We start from the raw sequence: 21,937 nt of genomic DNA, 5'->3' as shown, positions 1-21,937 counted from the left end.
CTTTTGAATGAGAAAAGTAATGCGCGTCCTCGCAGGATTGAGACCACATTTTGATGTATAACACACCTGGGTGTACGTTACGGTTCGGGCCGAAGTAATGGCATAAATTGCGCCAAAATTACACGATTAATTCAGAATGTTCAAAATGGCCGACATCCTGTTCGGTTTCGGCCATGGCGCCAAGAGACTTTTTTTTAAATTGCAACATGATACAGGTGAGTACCGATTTTCATGGATGTACGTAGGGTAGCCAACATCCAGATTTGCAAATGAGGGACACCTCCCGTCCCCCCGGCGAAGCCGGGAGGCCGCAACTCAGAAAAATTTGGGGGTTTTTGGGGGTCAAAAACGCATAAATAACAGCATTTTGGCACAATACCTATAACAGCCTAGCCTACTTATTTGAAACTTACTAACTTTACAGTAACTTAACATTTCTTTTTTTTCCAACAAAAAAAGTGCAAAATCAGAATTGCAAAATCTTCTGAACAACAAATCAACAAGGTGCAATATATAACACTGAAAGCAAACACACACACACACACACACACACACACACACACACACACACACACACACACACACACACACACACACACACACACACACACACACACACACACACACACACACACACTCTGTCTGCCTTCTCCCTATCTCTGTCTCTCCTTAAGACTTAAGTGTCCATCATTGGTAAGCAGGGGTGTCTGTGACAGATTGGTCCTGACTGATTGAGAAGAAAGAAAAAGATGAACAAAGGACAGACTAATTAGGAGAGTGTAAAGACTATTTGAGTGAGACCAATAGTAAAAATACAAATTAAATAAAAAGCTTAACTCACCTATTTCTTTCTCCAGGGATATTTCTTGCTCTAGATGTAAATATTGGCATGTGTTTCACTTCCTCACAAACCAACGCAGCACACCCACATCGCGCGCGCACGCCCATACACACACACAGAGACTGAATCACACGCACATAAGCAGGTGAGCACTGCATACTGAGCGGTCCTAGTGCCCTTACGATTCAGCTGGCCAGACAGGCAGACAGACACACAATGCGCGGCGCACAAAGAGAAAAAATATATGCATCCTCCCTTTACCCGTGCGGCCGCTGCGGCGGGACAAAGAGCGTCCCGTGCGGGATGCGCTCATTTTGGCTCAAATGCGTGATTTCCGCCTAAATCGGGACTAAATTAATTCAAATACACAGATATGATGCCTTAGAACATGATTTTACTGCTTTTTGGTATATATCTATTTTGTAGTCTGGTAGAGTCCTCCCCTAGGAAAAACAACATCAACCGCTGCTGGGGTCGTGTGCAGTTTCCCATTGAAACAATATCTCACACTACTGAGGTTAGATGAAAAACATTAATTAGATGAAGTTGGTAATTAAAGATTACAATATTTACATATCACTCATCACACCAGTAAACAGGAGAAACCACAATGGTCAATTCTCGCCAAATACAGTAAATTCCAATTGTCCCTGAACGCACCAATGGATGAAAGATGTAGTGGATGAAGAAATAATCGTCAATTTCCGAATTCCGACAGTGTATATTTTTATTTGCGCCTTTTGCTATAAAAAAAACCACAAAAAACAGTCAATGAAAAATGAACAATAGGAAGCCAAGAGGACTTATAATATTACAAAGTTCACTCTCACTCATTTGACATCATTTGGATGGGTAAATTATTCACAAAAATGAATAGTAAATGGAAAATAGATTGAGTCTAAATAAATCCTGTGGGGGCAGGGAGCTGCGCGCGTATAACCTACCCCCCCCAGACGCCTCATGACATGCTGGAACGTAATCCAGCGTCGCCGCCATATTGGATGGTTCTCCTCACTCCAGGCTAAATTAACTACGCTGGAGTTACAGAGTTACAGTTACAGCCAGCACACGCAAGAAGCTGCAAAACAGTTCTTTTTCAAGGGTTTTAGCTCTCCAGCCCCAGTTGCAAGCCTAACAGGGTCGTATAAGACCCTGGAATGACCTGGATTTATTTTTATAGATATATGTATTGAGGGCAATAAGAAAAACAAAAAAAAGATTTACAATAACAATAGAAATATCAATATTTTGCCCTTTTTTAACTTTTCAAAACAATAATAAAATAAAATAAATACATATAAATAAATACAACAACACACCCCTCTCCCCTTCAAATAAATTCAAACGAACAATCAAACTTGTTTCTTTATAAAATTAATGAATTTATACATTTATCAATATGCCATACCATATGTCTTTGTTAAAGAGCATAATACAAAGTCTTTCAGCATAAAGGTACGTATTTTTAATGTGTGACAGCATCCTGTATCATATAATAACTAAACCTCTGCCGTTTGTAACAAACCAAACCTTGTGAAAATCGGGTAAAAATTCGGGGAGTTATGGATGATTGTAGTCGGGGACACAACCTTCCTCAGTAGAAATAAATGCACTGACGGCGCAATTGAGACCCATCCAAGATGGCGGGCGCATCCGAGACCCATCCAAGATGGCAGCCGCGCTGAACGTCAGCTCCAATGCCTCGCCCCCCCCGCGGGAGCTGCGCGCGCATTCCACCCCCACCCCAACCCCCGCCCCCCCGTCTCCCCGCGGGAGCTGCGCCCGCTCCCCTCTCTCCTCTCACTCAGCTCCGGCTGTGCGCCTGACAGGCTGTCAGATCCAGCCTGATCCATCATAAAAATTCATTAAAAAAATCACATGTTGGACGTAGATTTATGAAATTAACAAGATCTTTTTACTTCACATTAAACAATATATTTACGAAGTTTGAAGTTAATTGGACATGGCATGGCAAATTCATTTCTCGGAATAATAATAATAATAATTAAAGCTGCAAGCAGTGATGAATTTGGTGTTAATTTGCACCAATTATGGTCAAGGACTCAAAACAATGTCCGATGACACCACCCACGAGTCTTTATGTCAAACCATTCAAAAGTTATGGCAGAGAAAGGTTTTCTAGGGGGCGCTGTTGAGCCATGTTGCCACGCCCATTAATGCAAACCATGAAATATCAAATTTATTGATTTAACATCCATTCATATCGCTTGGAGCACAGATGCATACTAGAAGACACGACAATTCCTGATGGAAACAGGTGGCGCTACAACCGATCCTGAATATTCCACCATAGATGTCTTCAGGCTCAGCCTACAATCATGCACATACGTTTTCAACCACATCAAATCATGTATTGCTGAATTACAGCCAATTCATGTTTCATGGCAAGCCTTAAAAATGACCTCAAACTTCGCCGGATCACTACGGTCACACCCTCTGGTAAAAACTTAAAAGCTTCGCAATTTAGCATCGGCCATGTGTCTAGATTGTGATAGAATAAGAATAATAAACATCACAGATACAATAGGGTCCTCGCACCCACTGGCGGTTCTAGGATTTTTCTGAAACAGGGGCCATTATGGGGCCAAATGTAACCTTCAGGGGCCAACAGTATTAAGCCCCTTTCACATAGAGGGCGCAAAGCGGCGACCGCCGCCGGCTTTCCCATTCATTGTGTGTGTGCTACCGCGGCACAAGAGTGGACCGCTCTGCTGGCGAGCTTGGCGGCGCGCGAGAGACCACCTGCCACGGGCATTTCACCTGCCTGCGCCTGAATTGAACATTTTTTAATTTCACCGCGCTGTGAGGGCATCTCGGTGCGACCAATAGGAGAGAAGGTGGTTGTCATCCTGCTGAGGACCCACTCCCCAACAGGCTGTCAAACTGCTCCCTGTTCAATCTGAAGTAGACCTGGTCATCATGGAGCTGTAGCTCCAACGAGCCTGGATTCCCCCAAATCCTGTCTTCTCATGAGGATTTCATGGACCCTCCTTGCTGCTGCTCCTCGTCTCCTCCTCAAAAGAAATAAAGCCAGGGCTTTTCTTTGAAGCAGGGACAAATACATTTTGCAAATTGAGCTGTAGCTACTGTACGTCCAAACCAGTGGGAAAAGGGCGCCAGATCGGAAAAACTTTTTTTCGGTCGCCTAGCAACAAACAGTAGCCTACTGGAGTTGAGGGGGGATGAGGGGGGATGGCATCCCCCCTGAAATAAAAACGGTCCAAATCATCCCCCCCTGAAATAAAAACGGTCCAAATCATCCCCCCTGTAAAACTGCCATCCCCCCTTTCCATCCCTTATGTCTTTTTATCAATGAATGTGGTTTTACTGCTATTTCAACATTTAGAGTCATCACCAGAAAAATAACTCATTTGACAATTTTCACCTGTTTCAATTTTCACTTGAAATAAGTAGGAAAATCTGCCAGTGGAACAAGCAGATTTCCACTGGCAGATTTTTCTACTTATTTCAAGTGAAAATCTACTTGAAACAGGAGAAAATTGTAGTTTTTTCCAGTGATGAGTCTTGTTTTAAGTGTAATCAGATTTTTTTACTAAATTGAGACATTTTAACTAGAAATAAAACAAATATTCTTGTTAAGATTGTGAGTTTTTGCAGTGATCCATTTTACTTATCCTGTGAAGGACAGAGTCATATTGATAAGTTCAGAAAAGTGTTTTTTATTGTTGTGTTTTGATGTATTTGATGTAAGCCCAGTGGATATTTAAAGCTTACAGAAGGCTGCATTTAACTGCTGCTATGTCATTCCTGCAGTATTTCTGCAGGTGTTTTGGTCACTGCTATTATTTGTAATATAGTATATTATTTGTAATCAGCACAAATTATCTGTCCCCATATGATCAAATCCACCATCCCCCTGATTTTATTTTTTTACAACTCGAGTACTGGCAACAAATATGCACGCCTTGCTCTGCGCCAACTCTGTGTTGATTCTGCGCCCACCCGGCCGTCTGCGCGGCGCAAACAAAGCAGCTTTAAGCGGTGAAATCAAAAAATGTTCAATTCGGGCAGGCAGGTGCAGCACAAACCCCGTGGCAGGCGCCCTCTTGCGCGCCGCAGAGCTCCGCGGCAGAGCGGTCCGCTCTTAAAAGAGTGGACCGCGAGTCGCTTGTGCCGCGGCAGCACACACATGTTTGGTTTGTCCCACCGAGACTACACCGAGCTGTTTCTTCTTCTATTCACTTGTATTGACGCAACAGGCGTCACCACTAGTTTGGGGGTGGAACTGCAGCAATGATCATCAAATTCTCAGCTTGCCCGTTGATTGACAGAACAGGGGCACTTCAGGGGCCAATCAGATTACAGGCGGGGCCTCGGCCCCCATGGCCCCACCCCTAGATCCGCCCCTGCCACCTTCAGTGCTCGGGCCCTAAATACAATAGGGTCCTCGCACCTTCAGTGCTCGGGCCCTAAATACAATAGGGTCCTCGCACCTTCAGTGCTTGGGCCCTAATAATAATAAGAATAAGAATAATAAACATCACAGATACAATAGGGTCCTCGCACCTTCAGTGCTCGGGCCCTAAATACAATAGGGTCCTCGCACCTTCAGTGCTCGTGCCCTAATAAGAAACATCACAGATACAATAGGGTCCTCGCACCTTCAGTGCTTGGGCCCTAATAATAATAAGAATAAGAATAATAAACATCACAGATACAATAGGGTCCTCGCACCTTCAGTGCTCGGGCCCTAAAAATGAGAGAGAAGCTGCAAGCAGCAACGCTTTTAAATTTTTTTTAGTTTGTGTCTGTGCTGCTGAAAAGTCAGCTGGAGCCGTGAGCAGCTATGAAGAGACAGAACTCCTGGTAGATCTGGTCGTTCTTTATCGCCTCTAGATCCCTTTTTAATTCTCTCCTCAGCCACCAGGTTTATGAACATCTGCACCTCAGAGTTGGATCATGAAACAGACTTTTGCGCTGTCAGAGTTGCTCTTTCGCTGATGTCACATCCTTCCTCAGACTTCATTAGTCTTCACAAAGTTTTCCCACACTGTTGCTGGTATTTTGGTCCGTTCCTCCATGCAGATCTCCTCTAAAGCAGTGATTGGTCCGTTCCTCCATGCAGGTTGCCTCTAAAGCAGTGATGTTTTGGGTCTGTCACTGGGCAACACAGACTTTCAACTCCCTCCAAAGATTTTCTATGGGGTTGAGATCTCGAGACTGGCTAGGCCACTCCAGGACAGCGCAGAGGAAAGCCCGGCCGGCTGAGCTTTGTTTAAAATTGAATTTCTGTTGCAAATAAAACCTGTCTTCCAATTTATTGCATTTTTCATTGCATTTTTAGCCTAGTTATTTTTGTGGTAGAAGTATCGGATCGGTGCTCGGTATCGGCGAGTACACAAATTAAAATACTCGTACTCGGTGTGAAAAAAATGGTATCGGGGCATCCCTAGTTTCTACCAAAAAGTTCTATTTTGGTTTCATCTGACCATATAACATTCTCCCAGTCCTTTTCTGCATCATCCAAATGCTCTCTAGCAAACTTCAGACCTGGACATGTCCTGTCTTCAGCAGGGGAACGTCTGGCCCTGCAGGATCTGAGTCCCTGATCGTAGTGTGTTACTGATGGTTCCTTTGTTACTCTGGTCCCATCTCTCTGCAGGTCCTTCACCCGTCAAGTCCCCGTGTGGTTCTGGGATCTTTACTCACCGTTCTGGTGATCATTTTTACCCCACGGGGTGAGATCTGGGAGCCCCAGATGGAGGGAGATTATCAGTGTCTTGTATGTCTATTATTTTCTAATAATTGCTCCCACAGTTGATTTCTTCACACCATGCTGCTACCTACTGCAAATTCAGTCTTCCCAGCTGGTGCAGGTCTACAATTTAGTTTCTCACGTCCTTTGACAGGTCTTTGGTCTCGGCCATAGTGGAGTTTGGAGTGTGACTGTTTGAGGTTGTGGAGTCTTTTATACTGATAACCAGTTAAAACAGGTGTCTTTTATACTGATAACCAGTTAAAACAGGTGTCTTTTATACTGATAACCAGTTAAAACAGGTGTCTTTTATACTGATAACCAGTTAAAACAGGTGTCTTTTATACTGATAACCAGTTAAAACAGGTGTCTTTTATACTGATAACCAGTTAAAACAGGTGTCTTTTATACTGATAACCAGTTAAAACAGGTGTCTTTTAGTGATAACCAGTTAAAACAGGTGTCTTTTATACTGATAACCAGTTAAAACAGGTGTCTTTTATACTGATAACCAGTTAAAACAGGCGTCTTTTAGTGATAACCAGTTAAAACTGGTGTCTTTTATACTGGTAACCAGTTAAAACTGGTTCCATTAATACAGGTAACGAGTGGAGGACAGAGGAGCCTCTTAAAGAAAGTTACAGGTCTGTGAAAGACAGATATCTTGCTTGTTTGTAGGTGACTAAATGCTTATTTTACCCAGGAATTTACCAATGAATTCAGTAAAAATCCTACAGTGTGATTTCTTGGATTCTTTCCCCCCATTCTGTCTCTCATTGTTAAAGTTACCTATGATGAAAGTTACAGGCCTCTCTCATCTTTTTAAGTGGGAGAACTTGCACAATTGGTGTCTGACTAAATACTTTTCTGCCCCCATGATCACTATCCTGTTACACAACGATGCAGATGTTGTTGGGTAGCTTTCTTCCCCCCCGCAGGGAGAAAACTGCCTCATGCTGCTACACAGCCTGGTTTTGTTGGTGGTCTGTCCTCTGGGTTTGGTTTGTGTAGAGTGTCAGTATAAGATCTCAGTAATGACACACAAACAGTGAAAACATGGATCCGACTGGAGTCTCCCAGAAAAGACAGCTACTGGGACGGCCGCTTGTTTCTGGCTGTAAAAGTGAGTCAACAATAACAAGTACATGTAGGCTTCAGGAGCTGAATGGCAGAGGCAGTGGAGTGTGGGACGAGGGGCGGGGTCTCATCCGCCTGCACCGTCCGCTTGGAGCCTACTGCGTTGTTGAGCATCCTGGAGCCTTGGTGGTGGCAGAGTGTCACGCATGTTCCTGTGTTCCATGTTCCATATTCCATGTTCCCATGTTCCATGTTCCCGTGTTTCATGTTCTCGTGTTCCATGTTCCCGTGTTTCATGTTCCCGTGTTCCATGTTCCATATTCCATGTTCCCATGTTCCATGTTCCATGTTCCATGTTCCCGTGTTCCATGTTCCATATTCCATGTTCCAATGTTCCATGTTCCCGTGTTTCATGTTCCCGTGTTCCATGTTCCCGTGTTTCATGTTTCCATGTTCCCGTGTTTCATGTTCCCGTGTTCCATGTTCCCGTGTTTCATGTTCCCGTGTTCCATGTTCCCGTGTTCCATGTTCCATATTCCATGTTCCATATTCCATGTTCCCGTGTTTCATGTTCCCGTGTTTCATGTTCCCGTGATGCATGTTCCATGTTCCATGTTCCCGTGTTTCATGTTCCCGTGTGCCATGTTCCATATTCCATGTTCCCATGTTCCCATGTTCCATATTCCCGTGTTCCATGTTCCCTTGTGCCATGTTCCATATTCCATGTTCCCATGTTCCATGTTCCCGTGTTTCATGTTCCCGTGTTTCATGTTCCCTTGTGCCATGTTTCATATTCCATGTTCCCGTGTTCCATGTTCCCGTGTTTCATGTTCCCGTGTTCCATGTTCCATATTCCATGTTCCCATGTTCCATGTTCCCATGTTCCCATGTTCCATATTCCCGTGTTTCATGTTCCTGTGATGCATGTTCCATGTTCCCATGTTCCATATTCCCGTGTTTCATGTTCCCGTGATGCATGTTCCATGTTCCCGTGTTCCATGTTCCATGTTCCCATGTTCCCGTGTTTCATGTTCCCGTGATGCAAGTTCCATGTTCCATGTTCCCGTGTTTCATGTTCCCGTGTTCCATGTTCCCTTGTGCCATGTTCCCGTGTTTCATGTTCCCGTGTTTCATGTTCCCGTGATGCATGTTCCATGTTCCATGTTCCCGTGTTTCATGTTCCCGTGTTCCATGTTCCATATTCCATGTTCCCATGTTCCATGTTCCCATGTTCCATATTCCCGTGTTTCATGTTCCTGTGATGCATGTTCCATGTTCCCATGTTCCATGTTCCCATGTTCCCATGTTCCCATGTTCCATATTCCCGTGTTTCATGTTCCCGTGATGCATGTTCCATGTTCCCGTGTTCCATGTTCCATGTTCCCATGTTCCATGTTCCATGTTCCCGTGTTTCATGTTCCCGTGATGCATGTTCCATGTTCCATGTTCCCATGTTCCATATTCCCGTGTTTCATGTTCCCGTGATGCATGTTCCCGTGTTCCATGTTCCATGTTCCCGTGTTCCATGTTCCATGTTCCCGTGTTTCATGTTCCCATGTTCCATGTTCCCATGTTCCATGTTCCCGTGTTTCATGTTCCATATTCCATGTTCCCATGTTCCCATGTTCCCATGTTCCATGTTCCCATGTTCCATGTTCCCGTGTTTCATGTTCCCGTGTTCCATGTTCCCTTGTGCCATGTTCCCGTGTTTCATGTTCCTGTGTTTCATGTTCCCGTGATGCATGTTCCATGTTCCATGTTCCCGTGTTTCATGTTCCTGTGTTCCATGTTCCATATTCCATGTTCCCATGTTCCATGTTCCCATGTTCCATGTTCCCATATTCCCGTGTTTCATGTTCCTGTGATGCATGTTCCATGTTCCCATGTTCCATGTTCCCATGTTCCCATGTTCCATATTCCCGTGTTTCATGTTCCCGTGATGCATGTTCCATGTTCCCGTGTTCCATGTTCCATGTTCCATGTTCCCGTGTTTCATGTTCCCGTGATGCATGTTCCATGTTCCCATGTTCCATATTCCCGTGTTTCATGTTCCCGTGATGCATGTTCCCATGTTCCATGTTCCATGTTCCCGTGTTCCATGTTCCCATGTTCCCATGTTCCATGTTCCATGTTCCCGTGTTTCATGTTCCCATGTTCCATGTTCCCATGTTCCATGTTCCCGTGTTTCATGTTCCCATGTTCCATGTTCCCGTGTTTCATGTTCCCATGTTCCATGTTCCCATGTTCCATGTTCCCGTGTTTCATGTTCCCATGTTCCATGTTCCCATGTTCCATATTCCCGTGTTTCATGTTCCTGTGTTCCATGTTCCATATTCCATGTTCCCATGTTCCCATGTTCCATGTTCCCGTGTTCCCATGTTCCCGTGTTCCCATGTTCCATATTCCCGTGTTCCATGTTCCCGTGTTTCATGTTCCCGTGATGCATGTTCCCGTGTTCCATGTTCCCGTGTTCCATGTTCCCATGTTCCATGTTCCTGTGTTCCATATTCCCGTGTTCCATATTCCCGTGTTCCATGTTCCCGTGTTTCATGTTCCCATGTTCCCATGTTCCATATTCCCGTGTTTCATGTTCCCGTGTTCCATATTCCCGTGTTTCATGTTCCCGTGTTTCATGTTCCATGTTCCATGTTCCCATGTTCCATGTTCCCGTGTTTCATGTTCCCGTGTTTCATGTTCCCGTGATGCATGTTCCATGTTCCATGTTCCCGTGTTTCATGTTCCCGTGTTCCATGTTCCATATTCCATGTTCCCATGTTCCATGTTCCCATGTTCCCATGTTCCCATGTTCCATATTCCCGTGTTTCATGTTCATGTGATGCATGTTCCATGTTCCCATGTTCCATATTCCCGTGTTTCATGTTCCCGTGATGCATGTTCCATGTTCCCGTGTTCCATGTTCCATATTCCATGTTCCCATGTTCCCATGTTCCATGTTCCATGTTCCCGTGTTTCATGTTCCTGTGATGCATGTTCCATGTTCCATGTTCCCGTGTTTCATGTTCCCGTGTTCCATGTTCCCGTGTTCCATGTTCCCTTGTGCCATGTTCCCATGTTCCATGTTCCCGTGTTCCATGTTCCCTTGTGCCATGTTCCCATGTTCCATGTTCCCGTGTTTCATGTTCCCGTGTTTCATGTTCCCGTGATGCATGTTCCATGTTCCATGTTCCTGTGTTTCATGTTCCCGTGTTCCATGTTCCATATTCCATGTTCCCATGTTCCATGTTCCCATGTTCCCATGTTCCATATTCCCGTGTTTCATGTTCCCGTGATGCATGTTCCATGTTCCCGTGTTCCATGTTCCATATTCCATGTTCCCATGTTCCCATGTTCCATGTTCCATGTTCCTGTGTTTCATGTTCCCGTGATGCATGTTCCATGTTCCATGTTCCCATGTTCCATATTCCCGTGTTTCATGTTCCCGTGATGCATGTTCCCGTGTTCCATGTTCCATGTTCCCGTGTTCCATGTTCCCGTGTTCCATGTTCCCATGTTCCCATGTTCCATGTTCCATGTTCCCGTGTTCCATGTTCCCGTGTTTCATGTTCCCATGTTCCATGTTCCCATGTTCCCGTGTTCCATGTTCCCGTGTTTCATGTTCCCATGTTCCATGTTTCCATGTTCCCGTGTTTCATGTTCCCATGTTCCATGTTCCCATGTTCCATATTCCCGTGTTCCATGTTCCCGTGTTTCATGTTCCTGTGTTCCATGTTCCATATTCCATGTTCCCATGCTCCCATGTTCCCATGTTCCATATTCCCGTGTTCCATGTTCCCGTGTTCCATGTTCCCATGTTCCATATTCCCGTGTTCCATGTTCCCGTGTTTCATGTTCCCGTGATGCATGTTCCCGTGTTCCATGTTCCCGTGTTCCATGTTCCCATGTTCCATGTTCCCGTGTTCCATATTCCCGTGTTCCATATTCCCGTGTTCCATGTTCCCGTGTTTCATGTTCCCATGTTCCATATTCCCGTGTTTCATGTTCCCGTGTTTCATGTTCCCGTGTTCCATGTTCCCGTGTTTCATGTTCCCGTGTTTCATGTTCCCGTGTTTCATGTTCCCGTGTTCCATGTTCCATGTTCCCATGTTCCCATGTTCCATATTCCCGTGTTTCATGTTCCCGTGATGCATGTTCCATGTTCCCATGTCACATGTTCCCATGTTCCATGTTCCCGTGATGCATGTTCCCGTGTTCCATGTTCCCATGTTCCCGTGTTCCATGTTCCCATGTTCCATGTTCCCGTGTTCCATGTTCCCGTGTTCCATGTTCCCGTGATGCATGTTCCCATGTTCCATGTTCCCGTGTTCCATGTTCCCGTGATGCATGTTCCCGTGTTCCATGTTCCCATGTCCCATGTTCCCATGTTCCATGTTCCCATGTTCCATGTTCCCGTGTTTCATGTTCCCGTGATGCATGTCCCATGTTCCATGTTCCTGTGTTCCATGTTCCCGTGATGCATGTTCCCGTGTTCCATGTTCCCATGTTCCATGTTCCCGTGTTCCATGTTCCCGTGTTCCATGTTCCCGTGTTCCATGTTCCCGTGTTCCATGTTCCCATGTTCCATGTTCCCGTGATGCATGTTCCCGTGTTCCATGTTCCCATGTTCCATGTTCCCATGTTCCATGTTCCCGTGTTTCATGTTCCCGTGATGCATGTTCCCATGTTCCATGTTCCCGTGTTCCATGTTCCCGTGTTCCATGTTCCCGTGTTTCATGTTCCCGTGATGCATGTTCCCATGTTCCATGTTCCCGTGTTCCATGTTCCCGTGTTCCATGTTCCCATGTTCCATGTTCCCGTGTTCCATGTTCCCGTGTTTCATGTTCCCGTGTTTCATGTTCCCGTGATGCATGTTCCCGTGTTCCATGTTCCCGTGTTCCATGTTCCCGTGTTCCATGTTCCCGTGTTCCATGTTCCCGTGTTCCATGTTCCCGTGTTCCATGTTCCCGTGTTCCATGTTCCCGTGTTCCATGTTCCCGTGTTTCATGTTCCTGTGTTCCATGTTCCATGTTCCCGTGTTTCATGTTCCTGTGTTCCATGTTCCATGTTCCCGTGATCCATGTTCCCGTGCTGCAGTGTTGGTCCTCTCCTTCTGATCCTGCTGGTTCCCTGACGGTGTAGGTGTGTAAGTCTGGTTCCTGGTGTTGTTTCAGAGCGTAGCTGTGGACCTGAAACATCCCGGAGGAGCCACCATCATCCAGCAGGTAGGACTCACTAGCATGTGGCCGGAGATTTTCAGCATGATTGAGCATGACTCTGAGTTATGTCCACGTGCTTCTGCCGAGCTCACACGGCAGTGAAGCCCCCTCCACGGGGGGCAGAAGCAGCCCTGCTTGGCCAATCAAACGCACCTGACCCAGCAAGTGCACGTGGAGCGCATGTGAGCATCTCTGTAGGAGCAGGAGGTTCAGGCCTCGGTTGGTCTTGTATCAGCCCTAGAATGAACACATGCTGCATGTATCTATATTAGTTATAACTGGGGGAAGATTTTTTTTTCATTATGCACTTCGAGAAAAAATTCGAAATGTCGAGAAAAAAGTCAAAATTTCAAGAAAACCATCAGAACCCGAAAACACACCCAGAACTTTAATGCCACCCTCTGCCCACCGTAGCCCCCCAGGAAGACCAGGTACAACCTGTTCCCCCCACTGGCCCACCAATAGAGCCTCACTCTTATCCCAGTTCACCCTTGCAGAAGAAGCTGTTTCAAATGTAGCATGTCAGACCGAGATTAAATATTGACGTTTACATCATCAGCATAAGCAGACACATCATCAGCATAAGCAGACACATCATCAGCATAAGCAGACACATCATCAGCATAAGCAGACACAACAAAAGAGCGACAAAAAGTGGTCAGTGAAAGACCATTAAGCCGAGCCCTCAACCTGCACAGCAAGGGCTCAATAGCAAGGCTGAAAAGTTGTCCTGAGATAGGGCAGATAGGCCATCCCTGCCTGATCCCCCGCTGCACAGGGATAGGCCGACTCAGCCCAACCCTCATTTTCACCAAACATTCAGCACCATTATACAATAACTTTAACCAGGACAAAAATACCGTAGGGTACGTGGCTATGTGGGAGTCTCTCCGTAGCCTACGCCGTAGCCTGACCTGCACCTCCCAAAACATGGAACTACGCGTCGAGGTGACGCAGACCCAACGCAGACGAGAGGGCTGGGATTGGTTTGCTTAGTAGCAACGCCTTTCCAGTTCTGGTTCATGAAGCAGTAGTGAACTTTCAGCGCTCTTTTCTTCGTGTGTGTGTGATTTTTTTTTTTTTTGGGGTTGTTTTGGTTTTTTGCACAATAGTTGTCCTTATCTCTTTAGCCCCTTTCACACAGCCAGTTCGAGGCGGGAACGTTGCGCCTTTAAGCCGCCTCGCTGTTCTGTGTGAAAGTCACGGAGGCGGAATGGGGGGGCCAAGTGGCCCCACCAATAAGCCGGCAGCGGAGGTAGTCACAGAGCCGAAACGGGGTCTGTGTGAATGACACAGCCGGCTGCCGCTGACATGACGGTCGGACTGACGCTGTCGTCACGCCTCTGATTGCGGAACGCCGGCATGCTGTGTGAATTTACAGACGGGAGCGGCGTTATGCCGGCGTTGTATGGTTCTGTGCGTATTGGCAGGACTTCTTTACACCAATATTGCGGAATCTCTGTGTGAAAGGGGCTTTTGATTCACTGTGACCGGAAGTTAAACAAAGTATCAACTAGCGCTCTGGGGGGGTACTGCACCGTGGCGAAATGGATTGACGGAGAAGTCCGAAGGGTTCACGACGGCGTCACGGCAACGGCGTAGGCTCTGCGTTGGTTTAACGCAGAACCATAATTCAGGCTTAACTGTGAAAAATCATCATTTGTCGGCTTCATCCGTGAAGCAGAAGAAATGTTATCATGTCCTACCTGCTCTCCTACAGCCAAAAGAACATCCTCCATGGAAACGCCAGAGTCTGGCGGGACTATCCTGACTCCATGTCGAATAGAAGGAGGTGGCGTCGCAGAGGACGCCATCTTCCAACAAGCCTCCAATTAGACCACAACAACTACAAAGTACACTTACCTGACAATGCACCGAAAGAAAAGAGAAGAGGAAAATCCCAAAGATGAAAGATGAAACCAAATCAAACTACGCGCCACTCAGATGCTACACCACCGACTCACGCTCAAGCTCACATGCCCACCGGAAACAGAGGAGAGGAGAGGAGAGGAGAGGAGAGGAGAGGAGAGGAGAGGACAGGACCAACCCCAGCCAGGGATCTGCAGGACGGGGCACAAGGACCTGGCCACTGCAGGTCCTGAGGGGCCCGGGAACATCCACCAGAGAGAGGAACCCTCGGTCCTGGAACAGCAGGCTGTAAAATGTCTATGAAAACAGAAATCAATGACCTGCAGAGCTCATCAACTATTTTATACCAAAAGAACACAAACAACGTATCAGATGTTGAAACTGATTTCATGGAAAATATGAACTCATTCTGACTTTGATGGCAGCAGAACATCTGAGAAAAGCTGGAACGCGGGATGTTTACCGTTGTGTAGCATCCTCTCTTATTTTAGCAGGTGCCTTTAAACATGTGGGAAATGAGAGCAGCTGCCGGAGCTTCAGGAGAGGAATGTTGCCTCTCCTCGTCTGCTGCAGGATCCTGGAGCCGCTGGTAGATCCAGCAGTCTGAGAGCCATCTGGCAAGGCTTGCACATCTGCAGTCATTCCAGGTGTTCCAGCTGCTACAGACACTGCTGCAACCCCTGACCACCAGAGATGCTCTGAACTAAGCTGATAACAAGCTGGATGGTTCCTGTCCTCCGTCGTCTGCAGGACAAGGCGTCCATGGTGTCCAGAAATGAGTAGAAATGTTGGTTGACCCGACTCAGAACATCTGAAACCAGCGTTGGTCCAGAGAAGACGTCAGTGTTGATGTTTCTACCAGGACCTGAAGACCACCAGGTCCAGTTTAGACATCCAGCCTTGTCCCCGGAACACAGGGATTCCTCCAGATCCTCTGGATATTCTAAGTCTTCCCTCGTTCTATGTTGAGGAACTAAACTAAAAAGTATACTTAAGTTCGGCACACTTTTGAGTAAATATCAGTAGTGTGCATTAATTTGGACGTACTATTAAGAGCGCACACATCACTTCCTGCCGTTGGGAGGAAGTGACGCGTCACACCAGCAGTAACAGCACCGCTTATTTATCCTAGACAAGATGACATTATATAATATTATTAAATACGAATATTATAATATTAATATTATATAATAATATTATCATACTTAATATTATACTTATGACATATACGTATCACTTAGCAACCAAACGGCGCTGCATTGCATTATGGGAAGTTTCTGCTCGGCTAGTGTCCATCAATCCACACTAATACATTTCTCCAGAATGAGTATGGATAGTACATACCATTGAGTACGTACTAATGTTTCGGATGCACTAAAAAATCTCGCATACTCATTTTGCATACTCATTAGGGTGGAAGGATGTGATTTCGGACGCAGCCCCTGAAACTGTTTCCAGCCTCTCAGGACAGTTTCAGGGAGACTCTGGCCCTCTGAGATGCTCCTCCGGGTTCATGAGGCCCTGCTTCCCAGCCCGGCTGGAGCCGGGCTCGTACATGGAACCAGCACCTCCCAGCAGAGCTGCTGCTGCCAGAACTAAAGCCCAACTTCTCTCCCAGCTGGCAGGAGTGTGCGACGTGCTGGTGGAGAACTACCTACCAGGGAAGCTGCACCAGCTGGGGTTAGGATACGAGCAACTGAGCACAATCAACCCCCGCCTCATTTTCTGCTCCATCTCAGGTACCCACTCACCTCAGCACCCACCTTTCATTTGTTTCTGTTCATCTTTACACACTTTTGGCGCTTTTCCACCAGCACCTACTCAGCTCTGCTCATCTCAACTCGGCCTGGTTTCTTTTCCATAACAATCCAGCACCTGGGGCAGAAGTAGGAGGTTGGAGAAGCTGCTGTGACGTATTTGATTGTGTATCTAAAGGAAGAAGACAACAACACTAAAGATGTAGAACCTGGAGGAGATGATATATGTGCTGCTGGGTCTGTGGCTTGTGTTCCATATCAAGTTAAAAAATTAGAGTGAGAGAAGCTTCAAGCGGTGACGCTTTTTAATTTTTTGTTAGTTTGTCTCAGCGCTGCTGAAAAGTCAGCTGGAGCCGTGAGCAGCTATGAAGCTAATTCTCTCCTCAGCACCAGGTTTATGAACATCTGACCCTCAGAGTTGGATCATGAAACAGACTTTTGCTGCCATTGCTGGTCGGATAAAATAAACAAGAATCCGTCAGAGTCTCTTTCTCTGATGTCACATCCTGACTCAGACGTCTGACTCCAACTGGTGGCCTGTAGTGTGATGATGTCAGATACAGCCGACTCAGCCGCTTAGAACCTCGGCAGAATAGTTACAGAAAAGTATCTACTCTGCACATTAGACCCCTAGTGGAAAGACTCAAAACCGAGTGGAGGAGAGCCGAGTCGGGCTGAGTAGGTGCTAGTGGAAAAGCGCCATTAGTCTTCCATTTGTCCTCCCCACGGCCGCCCTAAACTCCACCCTAAACTCCACCCTGATACACACAACCAGACTGCCCAAACTAACCCTTGAACGGGTGTATGTATATTTGTATGTGATTTGCTGAGCCCGGTGTTCCAGCGATATGAAATGATGATTACCTGGGAGTGATGTCCTGTGAACGCCTCCGTGTTTAACACTGCGGGGAATTTATCATTAGACTTGTTTATTCTCCATTTTCAGATTTCGTTCCACTTTGTCATGTGTTCCCAAACAACAGCAGGACTCCAAACAGCTGTCAGAGATTATAAATGGCTGACGGTGTTTAATGTGGAGCTGCAGAGCATCCAGTGCGCTTTCATCCGTTCAGCCTGATCTGATTCTAACGAGTAGAACGTGAGAGCTGGCTTTTGTTTACACGTGGCTCTTTGTGGACCGTCGGTGAACTGGAAATGTTTGTGACCGTCTCCACAGACTGACGCAAAACCAATGATTTGTATTGTGTGAGCAGGAACGTTCCAAACAATCGTTCAGCCTTTATTTAAACTCAGGACTACCGTAAATCTACAACAGTACTCCACCGCTCTTCATATTAGCAGTAAGTTACGGCTAAACTGGCTTCCCTCCCGTGTAAAGGGAAGCCAGTTAATGCTGTTCTGCATCAGCAGGAGCTGTATAAGCGTCTGACAAACGGGACCACCGGTGGCTGGACGGCTCATGATCTTTGTTTAAATTCAATTCAATTCAATTCAATTTTATTTTATATAGCGTCTAATACAACAAAATTTGTCTCCAGACGCTTTCCAGAGACCCAGAACATGAACATAAACCCCCGAGCAATTATTACATAAACAATGGCAGGTAAAAACTCCCCTAGTGGGAGAAAAACCTGGACCAGGACCTGGATCATAAGGGGGGACCCTCCTGCTGAAGGCCAGACTGGGGGTCGGAGACGTCAGCAGCACACAGCAGGCAGGTGGAAGCAGCAACAGGATGACCAGGGGTAGGGACCGCAGGCAGGTGGAAGCAGCAACGAGATGACCTGGGGTGGGGACCGCAGGCAGGTGGAAGCAGCAACGGGAAGACCGGGGATGGGGACCGCAGGCAGGTGGAAGCAGCAGCGGGATGACCGGGGGTGGGGACTGCAGGCAGGTGGAAGCAGCAACGGGATGACCGAGGGTGGGGACCACAGGCCAGCACGCAGCTCCTGAAGCTCCGGCCCAATCATCAAGCCCCAGGTTAGGTTCAGGGTCGGGGAAAGGTTGAGAAGGGGCAGGGCCAGGGAGAGGAGTCTTGACGAAAAAACCTCTCCCCTGCCTGACCGGGCCGTTACCCTGCCTCTCTCACTCCCACGCAGAATGCAGAAATATACATGTGAAGTGCTGCTCTGGAAGACCCTTAGGTACCTAGTTAGGTACGTTAGCCAGGGTATGTTGGTTAGGAAGGCTAGGTAAGTTCAGTACCTAGTTAGGAAGTTTAGGTAAGTTGGTTAGAAAGGTTAGGTAAGTTGGGTAGGTTAGATAAGTTAAGGCAAGGCAAGTTTATTTGTATAGCACAATTCAATAATAAAATGATAAGAAAAGAGGTAAAATAATAAAAAGCACAAGTTGTTAAAAAGTAAGGGCAGTAGAGTACAGCAGGTACATCTCATTCTTACAACTGACGAGAATTACGTTTTTATACAGTCAAAACGTACAAAGACCGGGTCAAATACAGTATTACAAAAGTAATCTGTGCCCATTCATGCGGTGAATCAAACCAATTTGACAATTCTATGTCACAATGCCTGCATTCAGGGCTTAAGAAGGTTAGATAGGTTAAGAACTCTAAGTAAGTTAGGTAGAAAGGTTAGGTAGGTTACTCCACGTGTTGGTGTGGATGGAGGTAATGTCCTACCAGTGTTGTGCATGAACGAGTTCAAATGAACACTGAACACGTTCATTTCTGTGAGAACGTTGAACTGAACGCAACATATTTGCAAATAAAGAACTTGAACGTGAACTTGTTCATTCTGCAGATCACAAACTGGAATTTGAACTGTTCAGATTATGTGAGTTTCAGCTTCACTGTTTAGGTCCAATTATTACGGAATAATCCTCCTCATTTCACCAGCAGACACATTTAAAATACTCCACGAGCCCGGTGCAGTTTTTATGAATGAAGGCTGATTTATGGTTCTGCGTTAAATCGACGGCGTAGGCTAGGCGTTGGTGTAACGCGGAACCATAAATCAACCTTGACAGGTGAAGAGAGACGTTGCAGAAGCAGCGTCAGCGAGCCGTCAGATGATGATCCTCTTATCGTTATCTGCAGGAATTTTACACATCGTCTCCCAAAGAGTCCGACGCTAAAAATCTAACCTTTCTGTAAAAATGATGTCCACCTGCGCTGAGAAAACAAGTCTGAGCATCTGTCTCGTCAACTTCACATTTGAAGCGTCATGTGGAGTTAAAGCATCCGTCCAGTGGGAGGAAATATCTGCAAGTCCTTGACAATCAAAAAAGTTCCCAGAAAGACCAAGACCCAACAGCCCCAAACGACCCCAGTCACTGCTGCTCCTTCAGGGGGTTGATTTACCTGCAACATCCATCCATCCATCCATCCATCCATCCATCCATCAATCCATCCATCCATCCATCCATCCATCCATCCATCCATCCATCCATCCATCCATCCATCCATCCATCCATCCATCCATCCATCCATCCATCCATCCATCCATCCATCCATCCATCCATCCATCCATCCATCCATCCATCCATCGTCCGCCGCTTATCCGTTCCCGGGTCGCAGGGGCAGCAGCCTCAGCAGGGATGCCCAGACTTCCTTCACCCCAGACACTTCCTCCAGCACTTCCTCCATCTCTTCCTCCAGCTCTTCCTCCAGCTCTTCCTCCAGCTCTTCCAAGGGGAGTCCGAGGCGTTCCCAGGCCAGCCGAGAGACATAGTCTCTCCAGCGTGTCCTGGGTCTTTCCCGGGGTCTCCTCCCGGTGGGACATGCCTGGAACACCTCCCTAGGGAGGAGGGACATGCCTGGAACACCTCCCTAGGGAGGAGGGACATGCCTGAAACACCTCCCTAGGGAGGAGCGACATGCCTGGAACTCCTCCCTAGGGAGGAAGGACATGCCTGGAACTCCTCCCTAGGGAGGAGGGACATGCCTGGAACACCTCCCTAGGGAGGCATCCAGGAGGATCCGGTACAGATGTCCAAGCCACCTCAGCTGACTCCTCTCAATGTGAAGGAGCAGTGGCTCGACTCCGAGCTCCTCCCGGGTGACCGAACTCCTGACCCCATCTCTAAGGGAGCGTGCAGCCACCCTGCAGAGGAAACTCATCTCTAAGGGAGCGTCCAGCCACCCTGTGGAGGAAACTCATCTCTAAGGGAGCGTCCAGCCACCCTGCAGAGGAAACTCATCTCTAAGGGAGCGTCCAGCCACCCTGCGGAGGAAACTCATCTCTAAGGGAGCGTCCAGCCACCCTGCAGAGGAAACTCATCTCTAAGGGAGCGTCCAGCCACCCTGCGGAGGAAACTCATCTCTAAGGGAGCGTCCAGCCACCCTGCGGAGCTCAGAACTCATCTCGGCCGCTTGTATCCGCGATCTTGTCCTTTCGGTCACTACCCAAAGTTCATGACCATAGGTGAGGGTAGGTGCGTAGATTGACCGGTAAATCGAGAGTTTCGCCTTTCGGCTCCTTCTTGACCATGAAGGTCCGGTACATCGACCGCATAACTGCGGACGCTGCAACAGGTAGACAAACTGATAATGGACTACATTGTTGGAGATTTACAGCCTCAGTAAAGTTGAAAGCCACCAGGACGATACATGATTGTTTACAGCAGGGTCTCCGACCCTGGTCCTCTGGACCCCTGTCCCTCATGTTTTAGATGTTTCCTGCATCATCACACCTGATTCTAATTAATGTCCGTCATCAGCTTGTCCAGGTCTTCAAGTCTGTTAATGAAAGTCATTTATATCAGAGTTCTGAGGGGAAATATCTAAAACATTAAGGACAGGGATCCTGAGGACCAGGGTTGGAGACCACTGGTATACGGTGAACAGTTTTAGGATAGGGGGGCGTTTCATTCGTACTTCTCACCTAAAAATATTGAAATGAACTGAATTTGAACTAGTTTAAAATGAAAATGGTGAACTATGAACATGAACGTGAACTATGTGAACTGAACTTTGAACTAGTTCATGAGAAGTAAGAACTCGCACAACACTGCGTCCTACTAGTGCTAACATTTCCTCCAGCTTTCTGTATTTCTAAGTAAATGTGATGGAGACGGCAGCGAACTGTCTTCAAGGGAGTTCATACAGTCTGGGCTATTATCACCTGACAGCATTTGTCGGAATGTTTTCCACTTGCTGAAACGAGCTGAGGGTCTGCTTTCTGCAGGAAGTGGGCCTGGTTGTTTAGTCAACGCGGCAGACTCAACACACAGCTGGAATGTAGTTTTCCTGGAAGAGCAGCAATGATTCCCCGCTGTGTTTGCTCTCAGGTCAAAGCAGCGGGGCGGTAACGTGTGTGTGTGTGTGTGTGTGTGTGTGTGTGTGTGTGTGTGTGTGTGTGTGTGTGTGTGTGTGTGTGTGTGTGTGTGTGTGTGTGTGTGTGTGTGTGTGTGTGTGTGTGTGTGTGTGTGTGTGTGTGTGTGTGTGTGTGTGTGTGTGTGTGTGTGTGTGTGTGTGTGTGTGTGTGTGTGTGTGTGTGTGTGTGTGTGTGTGTGTGTGTGTGTG

At 46.9% G+C, this 21,937-nt stretch overlaps 1 protein-coding gene across 1 annotated transcript in view; it reads left to right on the top strand.

The window, feature by feature from the left end:
* sugct (succinyl-CoA:glutarate-CoA transferase) overlaps positions 1 to 21,937 on the top strand; it is a 185,696-nt gene that overhangs the window by 8,001 nt on the left and 155,758 nt on the right. The window contains exons 5-6 of the mRNA XM_061713120.1: positions 12,824 to 12,874; positions 16,356 to 16,476. Of these exons, the coding sequence (XP_061569104.1) occupies positions 12,824 to 12,874; positions 16,356 to 16,476 (172 nt within the window). The remainder of the gene's footprint in view (positions 1 to 12,823; positions 12,875 to 16,355; positions 16,477 to 21,937) is intronic.

Source organism: Cololabis saira, chromosome 22 (genome assembly GCF_033807715.1).
Source record: "Cololabis saira isolate AMF1-May2022 chromosome 22, fColSai1.1, whole genome shotgun sequence".
In the NCBI taxonomy this organism is placed as follows: Eukaryota; Metazoa; Chordata; class Actinopteri; order Beloniformes; family Belonidae; genus Cololabis; species Cololabis saira.
The sequence above is the reverse complement of the archived record's forward strand: the minus strand, read 5'-3'. Positions and strand labels throughout refer to the sequence as shown.